General features: G+C 34.9%; 1 protein-coding gene across 2 annotated transcripts; it reads right to left on the bottom strand.

Annotated features, from left to right (window-relative positions):
* Nucleotides 1-8,355: 8,355 nt before the first annotated feature.
* LOC110891223 (kinesin-like protein KIN-5D) lies at nucleotides 8,356-25,631 on the bottom strand. Of its 2 annotated transcripts, none has more exons than XM_022138922.1 (23): nucleotides 25,383-25,530; nucleotides 24,852-25,025; nucleotides 23,904-24,033; nucleotides 23,656-23,814; nucleotides 22,021-22,476; nucleotides 21,084-21,181; nucleotides 20,849-21,005; nucleotides 20,041-20,110; nucleotides 19,770-19,846; nucleotides 18,503-18,535; nucleotides 18,344-18,424; nucleotides 17,746-17,857; nucleotides 16,469-16,555; nucleotides 16,200-16,375; nucleotides 14,489-14,650; nucleotides 14,300-14,407; nucleotides 13,359-13,517; nucleotides 12,802-12,885; nucleotides 12,507-12,712; nucleotides 11,774-11,875; nucleotides 10,924-11,033; nucleotides 9,444-9,595; nucleotides 8,356-8,708 (listed from the first exon to the last, which is right to left on the bottom strand). In XM_022138922.1, the coding sequence occupies exons 2-23, from the start codon at nucleotides 24,995-24,997 to the stop codon at nucleotides 8,508-8,510; spliced, it is 3,066 nt and encodes a 1,021-aa protein (XP_021994614.1). In that variant the 5' UTR covers nucleotides 24,998-25,025; nucleotides 25,383-25,530; the 3' UTR covers nucleotides 8,356-8,507. The 2 variants fall into 2 exon arrangements, with proteins under 2 accessions (XP_021994614.1, XP_021994615.1); XM_022138923.2 differs by lacking the exon at nucleotides 25,383-25,530 and adding an exon at nucleotides 25,537-25,631 and having other exon boundaries at nucleotides 8,375-8,708.
* Nucleotides 25,632-26,416: the final 785 nt, after the last annotated feature.

Genomic DNA, 26,416 nt, shown 5'->3' with positions numbered 1-26,416 from the left:
AGGGCCGGACTTAAGTTAACTGACACGCCACAGGTATAATGCCCACAAGGTCGATTCCTTATAGTGGGATACCAGTTTTTACATAATGCAGCTGTTAGGTGTACGCCTACACCCCGTGCTTAGGTCGTGGCCATTTCATGAATGATGCCAAGGATATCCGGGACATGGTCATTTAACCCCCAAGGGCCATACACCAAATAATACATATCAAACAGGTTATGAAAATACATCAATCACAATACGATTTAAATGACTACATACACCCGACCAAGCGGTACTTTTATAGTACCGTATCCCAAGCCCGTATAGGGAAAATAAGTTAAGGGTATTTACCTGAGCTGAATATAAATTCAATCCCAGCCGTATATCAAATCAGAAAGTACAGATAGCTTTTACTGGGCTCCTAATCTGGAACGAATGGTTTTAATAACCTATTAGAATCCTAACGGGTCTTTAATTTAGCCTAAGCTTTAGACCGGTTAGTTTTCAAAGGAAAACACGGTTCAAACGCACGATAAGGCGAAGACCGGTTTAGAATGTGGTTTTGACCCGACAAGCTTGAATACTTGTTTAATATGGGTAACTTAATCACATTCTGAATATTGAGACAAAAACGATTTGGTTTGACCCGTTTCGGCTTATATATGCAAACTAGTCACATAGGCCGATCCGAACGCGAAACATGCGTAACGGGTAACCATAAGAGTCATGAACATGTTCCATAAGTTAATATGCCTTTGATATGTTGTGATATCAGTAGGATATCTTCCATTATGCCCAAAACGAGTTTAAAAACCAATTTATGCCCCGTAGGGGTATTTTGGTCATTTTAAAGGTTATAAAAAGGATTTAAATATGTTTCTGAGTTTCGGGTCTGATTATATCAGTAAAAATACTTAATTTACTAAGTTACTCAGTAGGGTATAACCTATATGTGAAATTTATCACTTATAACCAAACTATGCATCTTAAGGGCATTTTGGTAATTTCACATAGGCTTAAAAGGTCAAAACTGGGATTCTGAGCTTAAGACTTTTGCTTACTGCTAAAGTATGAAAATTTACTTAAAACATCAGTAGGCATCAAGTCTTATACACCTAAAATGGTTTTTAATATGTACTATGCGTTAAAAACGCTTAAAAGGCAATTTTGTGCTATTTCCGGGTTCTTAAAGAAAAGCTGATATTTTTACTATTCCAAAAGGCTTAACATATTCTAATTATCATATTATATCAGTAGAAAAAGATTTGGTATCAAAAGGTTTGGTAAAACTCATTTTACGGCTTAAAGGGTAAAACCGACAACTACTGAATCAAGCTTAGAACTCTAGGTTATGATCAGCCCAAAAATAACTAAAAATCTTCAAAAATCCTAAAATATTATATTACATCAGTGGGTAATAAGTTTGGTATTAAAAATTGGGTTTAGATAGGCTATATGCTAATTATGCGGTTTATTTACCGAAAAGCTTCTTAATTACGCTAAAGAGCATATCTCCTAATCTAGACCTCAAACTGATGTGAAATTTTAGGGACACGCTTATAGGTCAGTAATAAAGGTTTTAGTCCTTTCACATCTCCCAAAAATATTGTTTTAACATTAAAGGGCATTATGGTCACATTTAGGCATTATGGAAACATGCGATGGTCTTTAATTCTAAAGAACCAAGTAGTATAACTTTGGGAGGTTATACTATCATATAACATGATCACAAAGGACTCTAAGGCATAAATAAACTCAAGCTAATTCGGGTCAGAACTGAAAGTCAAAGCAAAGGTCAAACTTTGCGACTTTCGGTCGTGAACCGAGTCTATACTTAGAATTGTCGGGTTGAATCATGTTTAGACATGATCAACTAATATTTACCAAGTCATTAGAGTGACAAAACTGATTTTAAAGATTTTATATCATTAGTTATGAATTTTATTTAAATCAAACCCGATTAACTTAAATTTGACCCGACAATTAAACTAAGTAAACGTGGTAATTAGGAGGTGCCCTTTAGAGGGTTAAATACCTACCTAATTACGATCACGTAGCCATGTTCAACGCGAACCATGGTTCAACCGATTAAAAGTCAAAGTGTTTATCGATAACGCTTGACTTTTCGGTTTAAACGCTAAACAAATAACTAAGCATGAAAGGAATCACTTACAAAAGTCCAAAGGACTTGGAAGAGGTTCTCAAGAAGCTCAAGACCCTCAAGGAATGCAGAGAATTCAGAATGGAATGAATGGTGCAAGTGAAACCCAAAATAAGGGGGTATATATAGGTTTTTGAGAACCGTTAGGATCGTTCATCGATAATCGTGCTTCAATCTCAGCCCTACACTTCATACCCATGGTTTACAAAACATTGGGCAGCCCCTAGATTCGATTATGAGAGTGTGAGAGCAAAACCAAAGCTGGTTTTCAAAATTCTGGAACTGGGCAAGCTATACGGACCGTATGGTCTTGTATACAGTCCGTAAAGGACCTGCACAGCACATGCAATCTTTCAACTATTGACAGTTTTGGCCCCTGCACTCCCAATTGTCATTCCCGACACATTTGAGGCCCGTTAAACCATTTTTAAGGCTCTACAATGATGCCTAAGCATAGGGAACATGAAACATGCTCAAAAATATGCCGGATGTCGGTTCGTTTGGTCGTACGGTCCCGTTGTTTGGCTAATTACGACGAAACACGGACGCTTAAAACGATCCAAATTACGCGACGAATGGAATTTTATCAAGCCAAACCCTAAAATGAAATATTTTAGTGCTTACATAAATTTTTGGGTGTCGGGGATATTCAGAATGCAAGATATGCGCGAAAGTGCAAACTTGTGCACTTTTTGACACTTTTAGTCCCTGCATGACATAAAAGTTTATTTTTGCGCACCAAACACCTCTAAGCCTATATCTAAGCTATCTAAAGGTTAATTAGAGTATAATAACTCATGGTCATATTTCGGAAGGTCCGAAACCTTACGAATTGACATACTTTTGCAGTTTGACGCTTTTAACCCCTCGCATACGAATATTGTCATAACTTTCTCATACTTTATCGAAACCTTGTGAAATTTTTATCACACATTCTTGTGAGTATAATTAACCATTACAAAGCTTTGGGTCTGCTAAAAGATCACTCAGAGGTATACTTTAAACATGTTGACACATTTAGCCCCTGTAGTTTGTAATTCCTCACTTTCTTTCACAATTAGCTTCGTATGATTCATGATTTATTCGTTTAAGGGTATAAACATCATGTAGGGTTATTGAAAGATATATTTACTCATTGTTGACATTTTGAATCCTTTTACGCACATAGATTTCTTGTTTGTCAACTTTAGTCCCTCAAAATCAATCCTTTACACGTTTTAAGTCCATGACACGTGTCAATACATTATTGGACATGAATTTTCGAGGTGTTACAGGTCACCACCCACCACCACCGTCTACCACCATCCACCACCCACCACAAGCGTCCACCACCCACCACCACCGTCCACCACCCACCACCACCGGCCACCACCACCCACCATCACCACCACCACCACCGTCCACCATCGTCTACCACCACCACCAACCACCACCCATCACCGTCCATCACCGTCCATCACCACCACCATCCACCACCCACCACAACCACCGTCCACCATCCACCACCGTCTGTACACCTCCACCAGTTTATTTTAGAAGTCTACAAAACAGTTTTTTTTCTTGCAGACTGCAGACATTTAGTTCACCTCTTCTTCAACAGATGTCTACAGATGTGATCCGCAGACTGCAGACATTTTACCTCTTAAAAAGCAAACTAACACTATGTCATGGATCGATAAATAAGATATCAAACCCCCATCCATTTCGTTAGTTGGTTCGAAGTATTATTAAATATCTTATCGAGATTCTTATAAACCTATGTAACTTTTAAAACCCATAAATATTGTTTTACGTCATATAAACTATACCATATAAGACGTTGAATTGTATTGTATAAGACATTGAATCGTATTGTCATCAGAAAGAAAAAGAATCCTATCCTAAGAAACTCATGATAACAAAGAATTGGATTTAGAGATTCAATACAAAAGTCGAGGCTTTGTTTATGTTAATGCTTTCTAAGGCTGAGTCGGATAGTTCACACCCTGGATGTGAAACCATAACACATGGTCTAACTAAAACAATAAAGTTTAAGTCAAATTTAAACTAAATCATACATTGGTCCTTAAAAACTTATAGAGTAAAATGTGAAAATGGTCCCAGAGTTTAGGCAACTTTTTTCACTTTAGTCCAACACTGAAAATTTTTGTATTTAGATCCCTGAGGTTTCATTTTTGTAGCCACTTTCATCCAATTGGCAAACTGGGTTAGAATTTTCTGTCAACTTCTTCTCTTTTTTGTGTTTTCCTCATTTAAATGAAGGATATAATTGTCATTGTATGCCATAATATATTTTAATTAAATGAGGAAAACGACAAAAATGAGAGAAGTTAACATAAATTTTTAACACAGTTTGTCAATTGAATGAAAATATCAACAAAAATGAAACCTCAGGCACCTAGATATACAAGGTTATTTTTGGACTGAAATGGCAAAAATAGCATAAACTCGAGGACCATTTTTGCATTTTACTCAAACTTATATAACATTAGAATATAGTTTTCGTGCTTCAATACCAAAACTCAAGCTTTGATTAATTACAAATTTCAAAAAAAAAAAGTCGGGAGTTTTGAGTTTCTAGAGTTTTCTAAAATTTTTAGGGTTTTTTGTCTAGCATTAGCCTATATATATATATATATATATATATATATATATATATATATATATAAACATAAAGAACAAGGAATGGAAAGTAAGAAAGAGAGAAGAGAAGAACTCATTCTTATATTCATTGAGTGTATTATACCAATTACATGAAACCTCTGTTTATAGAGGCATAACATTAATACAAAGGTAATAAATATATGGAGGTTACATATGTGAAGAGTCACTACATTATGATGCATTCATAACACTTCAACTTGACTATCCACATGTTGAAATATAATAGTCTACCGTTCTTTTAATACGCTAGGTGATACTGCCTCGTTAAAAACCTTGCTAGGAAAACCCAGTGGGATAAAACCCACGTGTGATTTAGTTTACGAAGATTTTTCAATGCCGAGAACCTCGATCAGAGAGTAAAAAAGGAGTAAGGTTCACAATGGTGTAAAATTAAAATGGATATACCGGGCTAGAATTCGAGTTACAGGAACAAGGGCCAAACCAACCACCCAAGAATGGAATCGTCGAGCGAAAACACTTAACAACCTCCTAAAGCAGCTTTTCTTGCCACCGGACCTTTCTCCATCAATTAAGAATCTGATGCCGTCACGAAACACATTCCTTAAATTGTAGCCATTTGTTGAGTGTTTTTTTTTGTTGTCTAATCCGCATATATATCACCATTACCCTCGATTTTCTTGACTGTGTATCTCTTAAATGTCAACATATACACGTGTGATTTAGTTTACGAAGATTTTTCAATGAGGAGAACCTCGATCAGAGAGTAAAAACGGCGTAAGGTTCACAATGGTGTAAAATTAAAATGGGGTATACCGGGTTAGGATTTGAGTTACAGGAACAAGGGCCAAACCAACCACCCAAGAATGGAATCGTCGAGCGAAAACACTTGACAACCTCCTAGAAGCAGCTTTTCTTGCCACCAGACCTTTCTCCATCAATTAGGAATCTGATGTCGTCACTAAACAACTTTGTTTGCGATAATAAATAAATATCGGTACAAGTACCGTGACAAGTGACAATTTGAACCAATCGGTACCGTTCAAACATCGGTGTTGGTATTGGTGTCCATTTTTATCGTTTTTGGTCGATGTAAAACACGTGTTGATTTTTACACTGAGTGCATGTATAGTATGAGTATTGTAACAAACCGAATCAACACCAATCCAATGTCTGCGGTAACGTACCTTCACAACACACCGGCAAATAACTTGGAATGTTAATATAAGAAATAAACAAAGTTGCGAATTTAGAACTTTTTAATAAAGTTAACAGACACAACTTGTTACTAAAAACTTAAAAATTGCCGATCCAATTCCCGTAATAACGTACTGTCACAACGCACTGACATATAACTTGAAATGTTAAAATAAAAAATACATATAGTTGCGAATTTAGATTTGTATAAATTTAACGTACCCAAATTATTAAGAAATTCAAATTGGATAACAACAAAATATCGTTAATAACAAAAAAAGAAAAAAAAACAAATACTTAAAAAAAACAAATACTTAAAAACTATTAATTGCCTATTTATTATCAAAAAAATACTTACATAAAGATTATTAATTAATGTATAACTAAGAAATATATATAAAAAAAACAAAAACAAAAACCTAAGATTTATCACCCACTGTTCATCCTCACTTTATTTTCATCACTTTATTATTTTCATATAGATAATAATAATAATAATAATATGCCTTTTATGTTATTTTATTTTCTCATAGACCGGCTATATATTATCTAGAGCAAATGTTATTTTTTAATATATTATGTGAAAGATCGGTTTCCCTTTTAGGTACACCACATGTACATTTACCAGAATTTTATCATGTAGTTGTCGTTTATTGTATTTATATCATATAACTATACATATATTTTTTTGTGTTTTAAAAAATCCTGTTTTATATGAGACAAGTGTGACTAAACTGTTTCTATATTAAAATATATAAAATATAAAATATTTGGAGTGGCCGGTCATATACAACATGTTATGGGCATATATTGTTTAACTGTGAACCCAATGAGAGACCGAAATACCAAATTGCATGTTGGGTTCAGAAGTTAGTCTCCTTGTCTACTAGTTTTGTAGCAAAACATTATTTTTTTATTGTCAATTATATTTACATTTTCTATCCAAAAAATAATCAAAGTATTGTCAAAAAAGGACAATCTTTAAAATTTTCTGGTTTTGTTATTTTTTATTATGTGACGACAAAGTTAAAAAAACCAACACGTCTTTTGTGACCACCATATGATTTTAGTTAAGAGTCGTGGACATTTTAGAGGGAAAAATTGTTAAGAAAACGAATGTTTTGAATATTTAATATGTGATCATTTAAACGCACACAAATAACACTTCATGTATTTACATGGTTCACTAAATTGATGTAATTAGTCACGTCCACGTACAACTAAAGAGTTTCTAACAAATTTCAATTTTGCTACAAGTTGATGCTTTAAGAAAGAGACGGATTAGGGTAATTTCGAGTGGTTTTGTCTTTTCAAAGTAACTTGTTTTTCAATATTGTCTAGCAACCAATCATATAAGATCATGTGTAGTTTTTTAACTAAAAAATGAAAATGTGACTGTCACGTTACTGCCACGTAGGCAGGCAGGGGAACTCATTCACTTTTTTTTTACTAAACTTATGTAATGGTTTCACATGCACCACCCACTAAAATTATATTTAAACCAAATAAATTTAAAAAAAAAAAAAGGTTAAAGGAAAGGCATGATCAAGAACCATCTCATTGGCTGAAAAGACAAGGGAAAACGGTTATCGCCCACAAAAATTGTAAGTCAGTCACACCCATCAGGAGCGGTGTATCATGCCCCATATCTGCCTAGTCAGCATGGGTGTTAGCCCACTACACCCAAACTAAAGCTTTCAAAAACTTAAAATGGTTACGTTTTGTTTTTTTATACGTATGTGAAAAGTCCAGTGTTTTACGTATTGTTTTTCACTTCCCCTTTACATGTGAGGTATCAAGTTTTTTACATCTTGCATGTCCCTTAATGTAGTAGCATTTCAGCATTTGCAACTAACTTGGTATATCTACCATACAATCATTGGCATATGTTTGTAACTTGTTGGATGTGCAATTACATTTGAAAATTGAAACAATAGAACCAAAATTTATAAAATGGTTTTGGGCCCCAATAATTGATTTTAGAAAATCATTTTGCTTTATTATCTATAAAGATTAAAAATTTCTGGAAGAGTTAATTACTGTTTTCGTCCCTGTGGTTTGTCAAAAATCACTATTTCAGTCCATTAGTTTAAAAATTGCGATTTCAGTCCCTGTGGTTTCACTTTCGTAACCATTTCAGCCCTGTGGTTTCACTTTCGTAACCATTTCAATCCATTTATTCTGTAAGTACAGGGACTGAAATGGTTACGAGGTGGACTGAAATGTTTACAAAAGTGAAACCACAGGGACTGAAATCGCAATTTTTAAACTAATGGACTGAAATAGTGACTTTTGACAAACCACAGGGATGAAAACAGTAATTAACTCTTTCTGGAAAAAAAAGATAGGCGATTTTAATAAACAATCCCAAACACCCTACGAAGAAAAACAAATCTTTGGCGACGATATCACGCTAAACTCCGGTTATGAACATATATTCCAGCAAATTTATATCGAAAATGATCCGTATTTGTCCTATGAAACATCTATACTTACATTAAATATGTTAATATCGTATCATATCATATCAAGATCTTGTTAACGTCTATGTTGAGTATGCTCTTGAGTAGCTTCCATTAGTAGCTCCAATGGAAATTGCATTTAAATCCCCATTTTCTTGTTTTTCTGATTGGGCTTTTCTAAATGCATCCATCAAAACCTCAAATGGTGGAGTTTTGAATTCTTCTGTGTTGACTTTGTTTGACTTTTTACAGATATTTGGTGTCGAGAACACAGAATCATCCACCTGTTTATTGCAAATGAAAAAGATGCAACACAAAATTATATTTCATGCAAATTGCATAAAAATTAGAGTGAATTTCAAGGATTGTCCTTTATCTTTATATCCATTTTCAGGCGCTGTCCTTTATGTTTAAAATTGACGAGTTTTGTCCTTTATGTGTTCTCATATCATACACGTTTTGTCCTTTAGGCCTAACCCAATTAGTTTTTTCAGTTAAATTTGGTCATATGCTTTGCACATGAGGTCATTTTTGTCAATTTAAAGGTTGCAGAAGCTTTGAGCTGTAAATCTGCCGTCGAACTTACCTTTGAATTGACAAAAATGCCCTCATGTGCAAAGCATATGACCAAATTTAACTGAAAAAACTAACTGGGTTAGGCCTAAAGGACAAAACGTGTATGATATGAGAACATATAAAGGACAAAACTAGTCAATTTTAAACATAAAGGACAGCGCCTGAAAATGGATATAAAGATAAAGGACAATCCTTGAAATTCACTCTAAAAATTAACCTATTTGATCAAATTTCTATCTAAGGTAACCATCAAGGTTCCAAGAATTCAAAAAGTCAACATGGTCAAACTTCTCGAGTCAGCCGCCATGTCATCATTTTCACTGTATTTTTTTAACTTTGATGGTCTATTCTAGGTAAAGACTTTGGTTACCTAACATAGAAATTTGATCAAAGGTGGATTATAATAACTAAACTAAAAATGCAGTTTCTTAATATTTTATTACTTTGTAGTCATTTATCAAGCACTTTTCAACGTCTTTCGTGATCTCGGTTATTTTGTCAGAATGAGCAGTCTCCATAACTTTCATAGCGTCACGAGAAATTCTTGTTAGGGAATTTATCCCCTCATTTTCTTCATGATTAAACCTCAATAGATCTGCAAAAAGAAATATATATGGAAACAGGTCACAGCTTGAGTTGTATTTATTAATATCAAGGCAAAAGGGTTATTTCATAAAAAAAAAAAAAAAAAAAAAAAAAAAAAAAAAAAAAAACTAGAAATGAAACACGTCAAATGAATCGAACAAGTTAAACCGGTTAAAATTCGCAAAGCATGCATTTAAATGTTTACAGTGCCCTTTTAGTCCTTGTGGTTTGGGCCATTTTGCCAGTTTGGTCCAAAGGTTTGAAACGTTGCCCTTTTAGTCCAAATAGCTTCAAACGTTACCATTTTAGTCCACTGGGTTAACTCCATCCATTTTTTTTGTTAAGTAGAAGGACAATTCAGTCATTTTTTATGTAATTCTGCTAACTAGAAGGGCAACTCGGCCATATAAAATGACCGAATTGCCCTTCTCGTTAACAGAAAAATGAGATGAAGTTAACCCAATGGACTAAAATGGCAACGTTTCAAACTATTTGGACTATAATGGCAACGTTTCAAACCTTTGGACTAAACTGGCAAAATGGCCCAAACCACAGGGACTAAAATGGCATTTAACTCAACAATATAATTTTCTTAATCATATTTCACTATACTAACTATTTACAAAAAGGGATGAGTTTGTCTGACCCCAACGGTCCAACATGTTGGCCCGCACATAAAGTCACCCGTTTTGACCCATTACCCAATCGGCATGCTTTGCCCCACAAGTATTTTTGTTGTCATTACTTATGCAAACTTGGGTACTTTGAACTTGAAAATTTTGCAAATTTTGAATGTTGCAGTTGACATCCGGCAACCCCAAATGGGAAATCATTATTATGTTTGGAATAGGGGTGCAAACGAGCCGAGCCCGAGCTCGACCAAGCTCGAGCTCGAGCTCGTTTAACATATGAAAGCTCGAGCTCGGTTCGATTCGAGATTTATTTCTAAAGCTCAAGCTCGGCTCGAAGGTAATTTTTCAAGCTCAAGCTCGGCTTGAGCTCGACTCGTTTATTATTTATTAATTAATTTATATTAATTATAATCGTTATTATACATATAATTTAGTTATTTTTTATTTTTATATAAATGGTAATTATTATTATATAAATATATGTTTAATATATTAATAAAAAACATATAAAAAGAAAGCTCGTTTAGACTCGCGAGCCGGCTCAAGCTCGATAAGCAAAGCTCGGGCTCGGGCTCGTTTACTAAATGAGCTTGTTTTTAGGCTCGAGCTCGAGCTCGTTTAAGCTCGGCTTGTTCGAGCTTTTTTCTTAGCCGAGCTCGAGTAGCTCGGCTCGTTTGCACCCCTAGTTTGGAATATCATGTCTTACATTCAATGGATGTGAGAGAGCCACTTTGTGCAATATCTACTTCTTCAAGTGTTGACGAAGCCATGGATGAAAATCTAGTGTAAACCGTTTGGTTGGTTTCGAGGGCGCCCCTACATTCAGAAAACATGTTTAAAACAATTGAAAACCGGAAGAAAGAAACGATTTTAGTTACAAATTATTTTTAGTTGGCATGTTGAGGTCAAACAAATAAAGTCAAAACATGGACATGATCTTTTGCTTTAATATTTTTCTTTCGGTAACTACAATTAACTACCTAGAAGACGAAATAAACAAAAGGATAATAATTCAAACTTTGGCAGAAAATGTTGTAAAACAAGGTCTCGGAGGCCGGTACCACCGAGTAATCGCTACAAGGTAGGCTGCTGAGGTGGCTTTCTTCAACCCCGCCTAATTACTCGTAATCTCGATCAAACGCGGTCAACCTCGGCCAGAATCGGATCTAGTAGGTCAACTCAAGCCAAGTTTGACTTAAAAAAAAACATAATTCCTATGTTTATTATATTAAAGAATGAGTATCGTTTTTCAACAGATGAATATCAATTTTTAAAATATTTTAGTATTTCAACTTTTTTTTTATTTATTGATATTCACGTATTTTGTTATAAATATTAGTAACCTTATGATATTTGACATTCATAAAATTTCCCGAAAACAAATTTCTTTATAATTTAACATGTCCGAGCACACGCAACTCCCTGGTCAACCGACTAGGGAGCGCTTAGCGACTTTTGAAACCATGGGCAAAACTGTCGTTCAGTCAAACACAAACGCTGAGTTTCTTAAAGCAATTGTGATCGCAAAGTCAAATGAGTAGCCTTTTTAAACTTACTTGATTTTGGAATCCACAGATTCTATATGTCTTTTTTGTAATCCGCTTAGAGATTCTTGGACTTGCCTCCAATGTTGATCACCCATTCTTGCCTTGGTTATCCTTTCATTTGAAGTAAAAAGATTATTAAATTCATATATATAGTGTTGTAAAAATTGGGACTAGTCGACGAGTCGGTGGTTAATCGCTATTCGGCCGGTCACTGATTAATTCATTAATCGGTAGTCGGCCCTAGTCAGCCGGCCAAAAATCGGCGATTTCGGCCAGAATCCGGCCAAACCTGTAAATTCCAGCCAGTTTCCAACCAAACCATGTAGATTCCGGCGATTAATCATGTATACTTAAAAAATGGGTCGAGGAGAAGTTAAAACATGTCTACTTAAAATATTTACCTATAAAAATGGATATGTATACATATAAAACTGAAAATTACATACAAAAATCCCAATCCGATTAATCCTGATTAACCCCGATTAATCGCTAGTCCACAGGGGCGGACCTACCTTAGGGGAAGGGGTAGCCTTCGCTACCGCTCGGCGCTCCGGCAGTAGTGTAAATTTTGGAAAAATTGACTTTTTTGACCTTTTTTCAGTTTCGTTACCGTTTTTTTAAAAAACGTTACCGCTACGAAGATTTTCTAGATCCGCCACTGCTAGTCCGTACCCCACCGGCCGACTAGCGTCTAGCGATTTTACAACCACAATATATTTTGCTATAGTGAGAAGTTTTTTACCAGCTTTGGAGCATGGATGTCAAACCAATCTTCCCATTCTGGATCGAGTTTTCATCCTCATCATAATGTTTCTTTATTTTTCCCACGAAACTTGTAAATTCGTCTTCTGTGGAGGAAGTGAGAGCATGCATGTTTGACATCTTGTTATGAAGCGTGTAGGTTTTGCTGCCGATATAACCGCTAATATCATCTAGTTCGGTTTGAACCTATAATTATAGCAACAAATTAATCTACGTTTTGTAAATATCGGTAATAAAAGAAAGATCACAAAAAATAAAAGAAAAAAGTTGAACACCATTTGTTTCTTTTTAGTGTTTGAATTTGCTAAAAGTTCTGCCATTTTGTCCAACAGTTGTTTGTCTTCAGCATCGGCATAGTCCTAAAAAAGAAAAGAGTTAAATGCCATTTTAGTCCCTGTGGTTTGGGCCATTTTGCCAGTTTAGTCCAAAGGTTTCATTTTTAACCTGTGGGTCCAAAAAGGTTTCACAGTTGCCATTTTAGTCCACTGGGTTAACTTCATCCATTTTTTCTGTTAATGAGAAGGCCAATTCGGTCATTTTATATGGCTGACTTGCCCTTTTAGTTAACAGAATTACATACAAAATGACCAAATTGGCCTTCTCATTAACAGAAAAAATGGATGAAGTTAACCAAGTGGACTAAAATGGCAACTGTGAAACCTTTTTGGACCCACATGTTAAAAATGAAACCTTTGGACTAAACTGGCAAAATGACTCAAACCACAGGGACTAAAATGGCATTTAACTCAAAAGAAAATTAAGACGGTGATAACTGTTTTACAACATAAAGATAAAAGGTGGGAACTTTTTTATGTAATGGAGTGTGAAAAACCTCAAACTTTTTCTTGAATTCGCTTAATTTCTGGTCGTATATAGTTCGTGCTTCTTCCACCGTTTGAATCACTGTGAAGATGTCCTTGCTCAGAGTCTTGAAGAAGTTAACAGTAATACTAGATGCCGATTGAGTTGTCTGATATGCTCTCAACTGGCTCTGGTTACCAAAACAAAAAAAAAATAAATAAATAAAAATTTGCGTAATGTGACTAGGTCTGAAATTGAGCCAAGCCAGGTCGAGGTTGAGCTCGAGCTCAAACTTAGGCTCGACTCGTTTATTTCATCAAGCTGAAAAGTCGAGTTCGAGCTTGGCTCGTAAAATGTCCGAGCCAGCTGGAGCCAAATCCAGCCGGCTCGTTCATTTTTGTTATTTTTTTTTTATTTTTTACAAATATTGATAACATAAAAAACAAAAATAATAAAAAAAATATATTACACATATATCTGTATGTATTATCGTTATTTTTCTAATAGTTTAAAGACCTGAAAGGCATATATATTAAAAGCATTATATGTATATTTTTTGTTTGTTTTCCACATTTTTATATCTTATTGATTAGTAAATTTAAAATGTTAACACTCCAACCCCCTCCCACATATTTTTTTTTTTATTTTGATACGTTTAAAATTAAAATTAGTCTATATATTTTAATATATTTTTTATGGGTCAAAATGTATTAGATATGATTATAAAAGCTATACTATCAAAACAATAATCCACTTGTTTCTACAAAAAATAAAATAAATAAATAAAAAATAAAAAATAAAAAAACAATTTAGGAGTTTGTATGGATTTAAATTTAAATACACTTTAGATGATTTTTTAACACGTTTCGTATTTAGCTAACAGTTAAAATATTATAACTCAAATCTACAAACGTTTAATATTCGTCACGATCAAAGGAACTTTAGACATTTGACTAATAGCTAATGATGTACCTCATGTTGTCGTTGCCAAAATGAAGATATACTTTGCTCTTGTTCGTTAAGGTTACTATGCAAATCAACAAGTATGTCACCGACTTTGACTGAAGCTCCTCTAATCAACTGTATAACATAAATACGTTATACGATATTAAGTCCATTATTCTCTTGAAAACATTATTGAAGAAGATTTAGCTTACTCACTTCTGTAAGGGCAGACGAATGCTCAACAACTTCCGAATTTATGTTGTCGAATGCCGTCTTTGAATGGCCACTGAACTCCGTAGCTAGTTCAGCCAGAGATTGAATTCCACCCGTAAATACATCCTTAACCTTTTTTACGCGCATTTGAAGCTCTTCATTAGCCTATCCAAACATAAATTGAGGAGTGAATTTCAAGGATTGTCCTTTATCTTTATACCCATTTTCAGGCGCTGTCCTTTATGTTCAAAATTGACGAGTTTTGTCCTTTATGTTTTCATATCATACACATTTTGTCCTTTAGGCCTAACCCAGTTAGTTTTTTCAGTTAAATTTGGTCATGTGCTTTGCACATGAGGGCATTTTTGTCAATTCAAACGTAAGTTCAACGGCAGATTTACAGCTCAAAGCCTTTGCAACCTTTGAATTGACAAAAATGCCCTCATGTGCTAAGCACATGACCAAGTTTAACTGAAAAAACTAACTGGGTTAGGCCTAAAGGACAAAACGTGTATGATATGAAAACATAAAGGACAAAACTCGTCAATTTTGAACATAAAGGACAACGCCTGAAAATGGGTATAAAGATAAAGGACAATCCTTGAAATTCACTCTAAATTGAGTAAATCGAGTTTGTAAATTTTATTTGACTAAATATATAGATACGTTTTAAAGTGCTTACATAAGCATGTGCAAAGCTACATGTGGGCGAGTCAGGCAGGTTGGGTCAAAACATGCAACTTTTGCGTGGGTCAAATCAGGTTAGATTGACCCGCAACACTGTTTGTTTAAGAAATTTAGACTTTGTGTGTTCAGTATGATTAAAAAAGAGAAAAGTACACGGATGGTCCCTGTGGTTTATCAAAACTTTTGATTGGGTCCCTAGCTTTCTAAAACTACATAGGTGGTCCCTGTAGTTTGCACTTCGTAACGCATTTAGTCCCCAGCCAACAAATCTAAAGGTTTTAGCAGATCCAAGTTAGGGACTAAATGCGTTACAAAGTGCAAACCACAAGGATCATGCATGTACTTTTGGAAAAAAGTTGAGAACAAAACGCGTTACAAAGTGCAAACCACAGGGACCATCCGTGTACTTTTGAAAAGCTAGGAACCAAATCCAAAATTTTGATAAACCACAGGGACCATCCATGTACTTTACTCCTAAAAAAATTCTAATTTAAATAGTTACCTAACTTTTGGAATAATATGCTTTCGAACCGGTTAACCTAATTCCTTTTTGGATAATTTTTTTATATAACCCATTTGACCCATTAAAGTAGATTCACTACATCATCACCCAAAACCTAAACACCCACCCCCACCCCACCCCACCACCACCCAAAAATCTAAACCACCCCCCACACCCCCCCCCCCTCGGAAAAGAAAAACAAAAAAAAACTATACCTCACCAAAAAAATCCCCAAAAAACCTAACCCCCCACCCCCCAAAAACCTAACCCCCCCCCCCCAAAAAAAAAAAAAAAACTAAAAAAAACTAAAAAAAACTAAACACCCACCCCCACCCCCCTCGGCAAAAAAAAAAAAAAAAATTATGGGTGGGTGATTGGGGGGGGGGGTTAGGTTTTTGGTGGTGGTGGATGTTTAAGTTTTTTTTTTTTTTTTTTTTCTGTAATGGGTTTTTTAGGAGCCTTTGTACCCTTCTTACAATTAGAATCCTTTGTATTTGATCCTAATCCATATGTTTTATGGTCTACCTTGTCCTGCTCATTTAAGAACGATTTCATATGTTCTTCGATTGCATTTAATTGTTGCTCTTGGTGTGCCACAGAAGAAACGATAATCTGGTGAAGAACGTCGAGATGTTGAGCTAATAGTGTTTGGAAGCTCCGGATTAGCATTTTATTTCCTTCTTCTATGTGGTTCTTGTGCTCTATCACATAGAAAATAAGAAGCGATATCATTGCAAGTTCTTAAATCGTAAACCGTAAAAAATGGCTATGTTTTCGAAAAAGTTGATACAAACCGATTTTCGCGAACAAGCCGGATACCTCTGATGTTGCATTCTCAAGCTCACTATGTAGCTCAACCGCTCTTTCAGTGAGTGTTTTTTCTACAATATAGTAAAAAATGTTAGTTAATTTGGAAGTTGCTTGTTACTTTATATAAACTGGTTGTTTTAAGTAAACATTTTGGTTCATTTTCATATGAGTTAATTACTGTTTTCGTCCCTGTGGTTTGTCAAAAATCACTATTTCAGTCCATTAGTTTAAAAATTGCGATTTCAGTCCCTGTGGTTTCACTTTCGTAACCATTTCAGTCCCTGTGGTTTCACTTTCGTAACCATTTCAATCCATTTATTCTGTTAGTACAAGGACTGAAATGGTTACAAAAGTGAAACCACAGGGACTGAAATCGCAATTTTTAAACTAATGGTCTGAAATAGTGATTTTTGACAAACCACAGGGACGAAAACAATAATTAACTCTTTTCATATATAAATAACTTGTGGTTAAATAAGATTGCAAAAGCTATGTTATTAATATTGCAAAAATTAAAAGATTTTGGAGACCGTACGCATTCAAAAGCACTTTGAGTGGCTCTCAAGCAGTTGGATCATTTGACCAGTTTCCATTTAGCTATTTATACTAATTTAATCTAGGGGTGTGAATTTCTGACATGACCCAAAAACACGACACGAACCTAACACAAAGTTCGCGGGTTTGGGTTTAGTCTAAACAGGTTCGGGTTAGTTTCAAGTTGAACCCATGAACCCGTTTAACTAAAAGGGTCGGGTTCGGGTCGACTCTGTTGGGTTGGCGATTTGACCCGTTTAACCCATTTATATTATATTATATATTTTTACAATATGTTTTATGTCATAAATTAAATTAGGTGTGTATTTTATGCCATAATTATAACTTAAAAAGAGAAATTGACATAAAATTTTATAAATAAATATAATTGTATTATATACATTTGTGTGTTTTTTTAGTAAATTTTAACTTTAATATATTAATTTGCGGGAAAAAAAAATTCGGGTTGAACAGGCTGTGTTTGGATCAACCCGGCCGTGAATATTCGGTTGTGTTCGGGTTCATATGTATGACACAATTTCCAGGTTCGGGTCGGGTTCGGGTTCATCTAAAATTTTCAGGTCGGGTTGAACCCGCGAACACGACCCGTTTAGCCCCCCCCCCCCCTGATTTAACCCATAGTTATAAACGATAACCGAAATAAACTCATTCTTAAGTAAACGAGTCGAAATTTTCACTTCCATCTTAAAACCGTAACTTAACTAACCAGATCCAAGAAGATTGAGTATAAGATTTTCTTTCTCTTTTATCATCGCATTCGCCTGTTTTAATTTATGGTTTAGCCCCGTCACATCTTTCTTGCTTTCCTGGAGTTCTCTCTGAAGTTAAGAACCGTATGCATTAGATAAATACTTTTTAGGACTACAAACAGGGGAGGAGCTTAGTGGAAACCGGGGGGTGCATCCGTAGTGGCGAAGCTTGAGATTTCCGACCGGGGGGTCGAAAAAAAAATATACCAAAATATTTCTATAAAACCAGGGGGTCAAAAACGTATATACCCAAAAATTTCTATACGAAAACTACATACTCTCCACTACTGAGCGAAAAGTTCGGGGGTCGGCCGCCCCCTCCCGCCCCTACTATCCTACGCCCATCAGCATCCGCCCCCCGAATGTTTCGGTTAAAAGTGTAAAATTTCCGATTTTTAGTCCGAAAATTTTAAAATTATAAAGGAACCCCCCCCCCCCCCAATTATTTTGGCTAAATATTTATACATTATATAAATTAGGTCCCATAACTTTCCGCCCCCCGGAACTTTTGGTCAAGCTCCGCCACTGACTACAAAAAGAAAACAGCAGTCTAACCTGAGTGTTTTCAAGTTGTTGACTTAATTCTGTAGTCAACTTTTGTTGATAAAAGAAGAGTTCTTGAAGATTCAATAGTTCCTATGAAAATTCAGTTTTTCAGTGTTTAATACTATGATGAGAAGTCGCATATAATACGAAAAAAATAGGTATATTTACCTTACTTTTTAGTTCTAACTTCTCAGCCATTTCCTACAAGAAACGATGAAAATGTTAAAAATATACACAACTGCATTTCAGAAAATTTTCAAGTTAAAAATATATACAATTTGCATATGTAATAATCTTGGTTTTAAAAAGTGCGAGTCGCACAAAAGCGACGAGGTCTAAAACCAAGGCGCAAAGCGCAAAAGCGTGGGCTTTTCGTACCCGAGGCGCAAAGTGATTATATAATTTTTTATAGAGTAAATTACGTTTTTGGCCCCTGTGGTTATATCACTTTTACTATATTAGCCCAAAATAAGAATTTTTAACATATCTGCCCCCATGGTCTCTATAACTAACCATTTTGGCCCCTAAGTCTAGAGATCATGGGAGCCAAAATGGTTAGTTATAAAGACCAAGGGGGCCAAAATGGTTAGACTTAGGGGCCAAAATGGTTAGTTATAGAGACCATGGGGGCAGATATGTTAAAATTCTTATTTTGGGCTAATATCGTAAAAGTGATATAACCACAGGGGCCAAAAACGTAATTTACTCTTTTTTTATACATATCCTATAGGTTTTTAGCATCTCTTATCCAAATTATAGCTATAAATAAGGTTTATATATGATTTTACCCATAAGTACAAGCTAAAAAACCTATTGCACAACAGTTTGATGCTTAAAAACAGCATAAAAATACCCTATGTACATGAGGCGCGCGCCTCAGGCCTGAAAAACCTCAAAAAATGCGCTTTTTTTGTAAAAAGCGCGCCTCAGGCTACCTAAGGCGCCAAGGCTTGCGCCTTGATGCGCCTCGTGCCTAGGCGCGCCTCAAGCGCGCTTTTTAAAACCCAGGTAATAATTACATATTACCGATTATTCTGACTCTGATTCTGATCCAGAAAATTTCCATATTTTTACCAAGGCAATTTTGAAATTTGAATACTAGTAAAACACTTTCATTAAACTATTTATGAAGTCAAATAATGCAACTATTTCATCTTAAGACGTGTGGTGTCAAACAATACAACCTTATTATGGAAATTAAAATTAGGGTAAATTGCATTTTACGTCCTTTAAGTTTGAGCAAAAGTAACGAAATTACACCGGATGTCCTTTATGTTACAGTTTCTCATCATGCGGTGTCCTTTTGCCCAAACCCAGTTAATTTTTTACGTTAACTCTTTAACACGTGCCACTCACGTGAGGGCAGAATGGTCATTTTCACTCAGGTAATGATCACGTGGTATATAGAATGCTCAAACTTAATATAGAGGTAAACCTTCTTGGCAGCTTCTTCACTCAGGTAACGATCATGCGGTATATATATGCCATTTTTCTCCCTCGTGGCATGCAGTTCTAATGAAAAAAAAGCATAAAGTTATGCAATAATTTAATCTCAACAACCCACAGAAAAAAAAAAAAAAAACAAAAAGAGCATAAAGTTATGCAATAATTTAATCTCAACAACCCACAGAAAAAAAAAAAAAAAAGCATAAAGTTATGCAATAATTTAATCTCAACAACCAACATAAATTAATTGTTTATTTTACCTTGCTTGAGACTGTTGATTTCCGTGTAGAGTTCTTTAACGACTACTGATTTTGTCGCCTTATGATTAACCTGAAATTTATGATAGATGGGAGAAATTAAAGAATATTATAACTAGTGGTGTGCAAAAAATCGAATTAACCGACAAAACCACATAAAAACCGGTGGACCGGTTAATTGCTTTTCTGAAAACCCAAAGTAGTGGGCCGGTTATGGTTATCAGTGTTTCCATACCCGCCATAACCGAACCAACCCAAACCGACATGTAGTAACATTTTTGTCGGATTTTGGACTCCATCGTTTTTTTCCAATATATGATGTTTTTGGTTGAACGTTTGTAAGATTTTACGGGTTATTCATATCATCTTGGTTGAATGTTTGTTTGAATTTATGGATTTGTTTGAATTTATGGGTTATATTGTATCGTTTTGTTTGTATATTCGATAATAATCGATATTAATATTATAGATTATTTTTATTTTTTAATACTATGTAGTATACTAATATATAGAATTGTGTTAGATTATTTTTATTTTTTAATACTATGTAATATACTAAAAATAGCTCGATTCTTTTGACGGTGGAATAAATTGTTATTAGTAATAACAATTTATTCCACCGTCAAAAGAATCGAGCTATTTTTAGCTAGGCATAAATCTACGGTTAACCGACCCGCTAAAACCTTCAAATCCGATTAACCGAAATCGCCATAAATGATCAGTTATGATTACGATTTTGGCCCAAAACCGACCCATGCACACCCCTAACTAAAACTACTCAAAATTTAATGTTCAAGAAATGAAAACTAACCTCTGGTCTATTCTTGATGCTTTTAGCGCGGTACGCATAATCCAGCGTGTTTTGTGTTTCTTCGAGGGAGTGGATAGAAAGTGACACGGTAGCTATTATGCATGTTTTTGTTTTCCCTCCTAAGGAATCTCTTAATAACCTTGTTAATTTGCTATCCCTGTAAGTATTACGTTTACCATAAATTAATTATGAAAATTTGCATTGAACAATTAATATTGTAATAAAAAATTGTCACCTGTATGGAACATGTCCCGAGTGGTCGACCAGTGCATTTATTACACGCCCGAGAGTAAGCAAGCTCTTGTTGATCTCACCGGCTTCCCTTGCTCTTCCCTGGCCATGAAGATGAAGTCAAAGGGTTGACCTCAAAAGTCAAAACTCTCATTTGTAGTATCGAGTAAGTTCAACAAGTTAACTTGAAAACAGGTCGAATGAGGTTATGTTTTGACTCTAACGGGTCGAATAGAGAAAAATAAAATAAAAAAATCATATCTTAAAAAAAGGTCAGATTGTTCGATTGGGTCAAAGGTCGGCCAGGTGTACTTTTAGTGCATAAACACTCGTAAATCGTTTGATTCAAAATATCTCAATATTATTAAAATGATATAGTTTTTGTAACTATGCTTGACAGACCAACAATTTATAACATTAAAAACAGAGTAAAATGCCATTTTCGTCCCAAAGGTTTGGCCAGTTTTGCGACTTTTGTCCAAAGGTTTGTTTTTTTCACATCCGGATCCGAAAGGTTTGAAATCTTGCCATTTTCATCCGACCCGTTAACTCCATCCATTTTTTAATGTTAACCCAGGGCTATTTTCGTCCTTTTACCTCTATTTGTTTACTTATTTAACGTTAAGTTAGGTAAAAGGACGAAAATACCCCTGACTTAATGTTGAAAATGGATGGGGTTAACGGGTCGGATGAAAATGACAAGACTTCAAACCTTTTGAATCCATATGCGAAAAAACCAACATTTGGACGAAAGTCGCAAAACCGGCCAAACCTCAGGGACGAAAATGTCATTTTACTCTTAAAAAAACAGATAGGACAAAAGGTGTTTTAGCATACCCAACCAGACCCATTTAACTATTCCAAAAAACCACCCGTTTTACACGGTTACCTAACCGACCCGCCCAATTTGCCATATCTAGTATCATGGAACTATATCATACCTCCCTTGCACCAGAACGTAATATATTTTCGGAACCAGCAAGATCCACAAGATTTAGCTTTCCACATTTGATTATCTCCACCCCATCTGAAGTATTTTCCTTAATTTGAATAGTGATGGTAAATAACGAATGCGATCGGTTACTCTGTGTGTTGATAAGTGTTTCAGCCGTGTGTTTTCTTGACGAACCCTTTTCCAAGATTCGGTATATTTCATCTGCACTAGATACGAGTTCCTCTTCTAACCCTCGCATGAAAACCGCACCTTTCCCGTCTTCCATTAAAGATATGTGTTTTTTCGACTTTTCGTCAGGAGCTAAAAGATCTGTTATTTCCTCGTTATAAAGCTCGATATACGTCACTTTCATGCTGTAGTCTGCGTTTTGAGCTTCGAGAATGTTAAAAAGTTGCTCAACGGCTCTTGGAATAACTCCAACGTCCTCGTGAAACTCTCCATTCTGACACAAACAGCAGGAAAAAAAAACGTTATATCTCATACGGGTCAATTAGCTAAAGAAGGAATAGTCAAATGTGATTTTTTGACCTTTTAAATCACATTTATTAAAAAAATAACTTAACAAAAATTATAACTGTCACATCAATGTTGATTTTTTTTAAATACGTATCTTGACGGTTGTATATGTTAACAAATTACATTATATTTTATTCTATTAGTATAATACACGTGATTGTAACCTGAGTATTATATAAAACAGTCTTGAAATTGGACAAAAAGTGGATGCGGGTCTCCCCAACCCGTACCAATAAATATGGTTGACTTTGAAGTCAACAGGAAAAATTTCTAACCTTATATTGATTTTTTAAACAGGAAACGGAAAACTGACAATGACATAAGGGGCTGTTTGTTTACCTCTTAATGAGGCTCTTAATGGTTCAGACCACTGGTCCAGCACTTAATGGTTCAGACTGTTTGTTTCACGAGCAGATGTCTGAATGGTTTAGACATTTGCCTCTGAATGGTTAAGACCTCTAATCTGAATTAGTCAAATATTTGCCTCTGAACGGTTAAGCATTATAAAGGCTCTTAATGGTTCAGACCTCTTACCGGTTCAGCACTTAATGGTTCAGACCTCTTACTGGTTCAGCACTTAATGGTTCAGACTGTTTGTTTCACGAGCAGATGTCTGAATGGTTCAGACATTTGCCTCTGAATGGTTAAGACCTCTAATCTGAATTAGTCAGATATTTGCCTCTGAACGGTTAAGCATTATACAGGCTCTTAATGGTTCAGACCTCTTACTGGTTCAGCACTTAATGGTTCAGACCTCTTACTGGTTCAGCACTTAATGGTTCAGACTGTTTGTTTCACGAGCAGATGTCTGAATGGTTCAGACATTTGCCTCTGAATGGTTAAGACCTCTAATCTGAATTAGTCAGATATTTGCCTCTGAACGGTTAAGCATTATACAGGCTCTTAATGGTTCAGACCTCTTACTGGTTCAGCACTTAATGGTTCAGACCTCTCTTACTGGTTCAGCACTTAATGGTTCAGACCTAAGTGTTTATAACGAAGGATTGGATGTCGAAAAAACGTTTTTAAACGGATTCAAATTTTAACATGCGGTGTATTTAACCTCAAGAGTCAAAAGTATTGTATTTTTTAGCAAGAGTAAGACCTTTGTTTTTCCACCTTCACCTTCCATTGTATAAGTTTTTCCGGTACCCGTTTGCCCATAAGCAAAAATCGTCCAATTGTAACCCTCAAGAGCTTCTTTAACTATTGGAGCAACCACTTGATCATACAAATCCTTTTGTTTTGTGCCCGGACCGAACACCTATACAAACAAATATATCTATAATCAGAGTTCAAATGGAAGTCAATCAAGCTTTAGATATTTACACAAACATGAATTAAAAAACGTACCTTATCGAAACAAAACGTTTTATCTGACTGCTTATTACCCGTGTTTTGAGTAACGATTACTTCTTGTTTATCCTCGTTACATGTAACCGCAGCAGGTGTCTTTGCCCTCACGTCATCGTCACTAAGTGGCCTGAAAACCGCACATTATTGAATATTGAGAAACTTCACAACGATAAAGAGCTTTTGTATCTATAAACGCATCCTATTGTTATAGACGATAACAAGCTTCGTCTCGAGGCACACTACAAAATATATAGTTATCTAGATGGGCAAAACGGTCATTTTTTCGGCAGAACTGAAACAGATTTCAACCTGTTTGACCCTTTGACCTGTTCACTATATCGAAATTTTTTTACAGTTTCAGATGCAACAACGACCCGTTTTTAAGTAAATAGGTCAATAATGGCACATCTTACATGTAATTTATTACCATTTTAAACTACAAAACACTACAAAAAGATTTCGAGGCATGCCAGTCTGCCGATGCACCCATAGTTATTGAAAGCGACAAGCTACGTATACGCTACGTAGCGATAGCATGAAATAGCGGGCGCTATTCTATGTTTGGCGACACAATAGGAAAAAAAATTAGAAATATTTTATATGTATATTATATCCAAATAAGTTGTTTTATACGCTGTTTTATATGTATTCTTAACAAAAAAAAAAAAAAAAAAAAAAAAAAAAAAAAAAAAAAAAAAAAAACCCTAAAATCCTACTATTTTATACCTATAAAATCCAGATATTTACATTAAAGCAGAAAAAGAAAAAACAAAAAAAATCCTAAAATTCCGTTATTTGCCCGCTATGGGGGCGCCAAAATCAAATAGCGAAACATGATTGCTACGCTATTCGCTATAGTGCTACTAATAACTATGGATGCTCCAACCCAAGATTCTCATTTATGTCAACTTAAAGAAAGATACGATGACACTACTCGAAACAGACCTGCAACGCAGAACAACTTGCACATTAACGCCTTTCTCTTTGTCATCTTTGTTACTTGTACCATTTTCACTCGACCAGAGCATTTGTGTTGGCGATAGAGGGACGAAACTCCCTCGTCTCTGTTGATACGACTTCGTATTATCCATAAACGAAGCCCGATTAACCCCTCGTTCCCTGAAAATTCATAACCAAAAATGAAAAACAAAACATATAATCATATAAACAAGCAAACAAATCCAAAACTTAAAGGTGTCATAAATCACAACTAAAAATTACCCAGACCACAACTACATATCAGCAACATTATTCAACTCAAAACTATCCAAACTCTATAAAAAAAAAAAAAAAAAAAAAAAAAAAAAAAAAAACTGAGTGGGGCTTTTTAACAAACAGGTGGAGGGCATACATGATGGGTGGTATAGTAATCAAGAATTTGTTTCTATCAAATAAACATGATGATCCACTGATCAAAAACAGATTAAACTCAACGAAAAAACATTAAAATTGATGAAAATGAAGTAGTTAAACAACCTTGGCCGGCTGTATTAAGAAAAACCAAGAATTGAACAAACGATCGGCGATGATAAGTAGCTTTTTTTTGAAGAAAAACAAAAGGGGTTTTGTATTTTAGTGTTTGTTAGAGAAAGAAAGTAAAAAGATTGAAACTTGGAAGCTATGGCGTTACCAAGAATTGAAAGAAGCTGAATTGAAGGAGTCATGAGAGCGTTTTAGGTAGGTTTGACTGTTAGAATATTATGAATATGAATAGTGTTGTTGTGTGTTGCATGTCTTAATATTTTATTTTCTTTTTGTCTGAATTAATAATATTTTGAATTGAATTTGAATATCATAACTGTGCAATAATTGTAAGAAAATTATTAAAAATTAAAAATATCTAAAATGAATATGCGATTACGATTTTATATTTAGTTAGGGGATATTTGTTTACCTTTTAATGAGGCTTTTAATTTTAATGGTTCAGACATTTTACTGGTTCAGCACTTAATTGTTCAGACTGTTTGTTTCACGAGCAGATGTCTGGATGATTAAGATGTCTGAATGATTAAGATTTATACAGAGTCTGAATGGTTAAGACCTTTAATTTGAATTGGTCAGACACTTGCCTCTAAACGGTAAGCATTATACAGGCTCTTAATGATTCAAACCTCTTACTAGTTCAGACCTCTTTCGGGTTCAGCACTTAACCATTCAGATGTTGCCAAACAGCTCTTTAGTAAAGAATAAAGATACTTGTAACAAAATATACAAGTGTCATGTCCTTGTATTTTTTAGGTTGTTAAACGATTTGTTTCTTACAAATAACACATCACTAAATGTTTGTGATTATGGGTACAGCGTATAGGCTTTTACGTGTGTTTGTGTTTATGTATTCGTGTTTGTTGTCGTGCTCTTGTGATTTTTTTTTTTTATTTTTAGCGAACAAAATTGTTTTGAAACGTCTGGATTGTTTTAAAAAGAAAAAAGGTTTTACATTATTTTTTTAAGAATTTATTCGCTACACAAAATAACAAATATACTCGTATGGATGAAGTATTTTCACTAAC

This window comes from Helianthus annuus, chromosome 11 (assembly GCF_002127325.2).
Source record: "Helianthus annuus cultivar XRQ/B chromosome 11, HanXRQr2.0-SUNRISE, whole genome shotgun sequence".
Lineage (NCBI taxonomy): Eukaryota > Viridiplantae > Streptophyta > Magnoliopsida > Asterales > Asteraceae > Helianthus > Helianthus annuus.
The sequence above is the reverse complement of the archived record's forward strand: the minus strand, read 5'-3'. Positions and strand labels throughout refer to the sequence as shown.

Excerpts from the sequence above, each read along its gene's own strand:
- LOC110891223 (XM_022138923.2), bottom strand. The coding sequence starts at position 24,997 with ATGGATAATACGAAGTCGTATCAACAGAGACGAGGGAGTTTCGTCCCT. Across the intron at positions 23,815-23,903 it reads AAACGTTTTGTTTCGATAAG|GTGTTCGGTCCGGGCACAAA; the intron begins GTACGTTTTTTA and ends TTGTTTGTATAG. Across the intron at positions 14,651-16,199 it reads TCTTAAATGAGCAGGACAAG|GCTAATGAAGAGCTTCAAAT; the intron begins GTAGACCATAAA and ends ATGTTTGGATAG.